This window comes from Perkinsus marinus (assembly GCF_000006405.1).
Source record: "Perkinsus marinus ATCC 50983 genomic scaffold scf_1104296973736, whole genome shotgun sequence".
In the NCBI taxonomy this organism is placed as follows: Eukaryota; Perkinsozoa; order Perkinsida; family Perkinsidae; genus Perkinsus; species Perkinsus marinus.
The window spans coordinates 1-1,277 of NW_003201350.1; the positions used below are offsets into that span (position 1 = coordinate 1).

The 1,277-nt window shown below is 44.1% G+C and overlaps 1 protein-coding gene across 1 annotated transcript; it reads left to right on the top strand.

Annotated features, from left to right (window-relative positions):
* Nucleotides 1–304: 304 nt before the first annotated feature.
* Nucleotides 305–571, top strand: Pmar_PMAR018423 (hypothetical protein; the record flags this gene model as incomplete). The annotated part of the gene is made up of 1 exon (XM_002766055.1): nt 305–571. A coding segment is annotated over one exon (267 nt), but the record flags the coding sequence as incomplete, so codon positions are not given.
* Nucleotides 572–1,277: the final 706 nt, after the last annotated feature.

A 1,277-nucleotide genomic window follows, 5' to 3' on the forward strand; every position in this document is an offset into this window, starting at 1 on the left:
TCTGTCCACATATTCTCAGCATACACGTGTTAAAATTGCGCCTCAAAATACCAACTTTTACTGGGGGAGTATATTTATAACTCCGCTCCTGATCTAATGCTATACATCAACAGAAAGAGAATCGTTCATAATGGTATCCCTCCATGTTTCACTCTCATAAAACGACACATAATTTTCCTAGTTAAGGTGGGATGAGGAACAAGGTGCGTATATAGTAAGAATTAAGATGGGGCCTCCTAGAGGAGGCATCCCGATTAGTGATAGGCGTTGGCATAGTTATTGTTGCTCAGATGATCTGAGTCAGATCAAGTCGTTATCCTAGCTGAAGCTCACGAGGACATGGAGGAGTACGAAGCCTGCTGTGAGGTCGACATGGAGACTCTCGTGGCACAAGGGTTCCCAGCGAGGATGTTCGTGCCTCCCGAGGAAGGTCGTCGAGTGCGAGGGGTCCTCAATCTGGTATTGTACAACAAGTTTGCTGGCAGCGGCTCCCAAACGGGGGCAAACATCAAGGATCTCTTCAACTCGTTGAGGCAGGTCGATACCGATGTGGTGGCCCAAAATTTCGCTCGTAGGAAGGAATCATTTCATTCTAGCGATATGATAAACCACATTCGGAGGGTGAGAATTGGCTTTTTCTCCTACAGCGTGGATGAAGAGGAAAACTCTATTTTGAATAAAATCAGACCAGCTGTGACGATCCGGTGCCGAGACGGAAGGGAAGATTCGACGTCGTTGAGGCTACTCCCCGAGCTGGACCTGCTCGCATGAGTTCGGTAGGTTCCTGAGGGGATTGGATTTCATACTATGTTTTTGTGTGCGAACCGTTTTTGTGATTAATTTCAATCTTTTTCTCGATAAGAGAGGTAGTGTCGGAACATGATGATACTAAAAGCCTTTTAGTAGAAGGGTTTGCATTCAACGGTTGATTAACTTTTCGTAATCTCTCAAATTCCCGATGCATTCAACCGCGGGTGGCGGATATCGATTTTTTCCTCTTTTTCTTTTCTAATGTGCAGCTGAATCAGAGATTAATATAAATACATCGTTTACTACTACAACAACATACTCGTGAATTCGTAAGAAGGCTATGGGGCTTGAGAGCGACTCGGTCGGGAGTAATATGTGTGAAATAACTTTACTTTGAGAACTCCACAGTGCCGAGACAAGTTGTATTCACGACTAGTTCCTAGAGTTCTATTTATGGAATCGAAAATCAGGAAAGTTCACGACCTGCTGACATTCGTTTTTACATTGTGGAATTCTGTATTGGATAT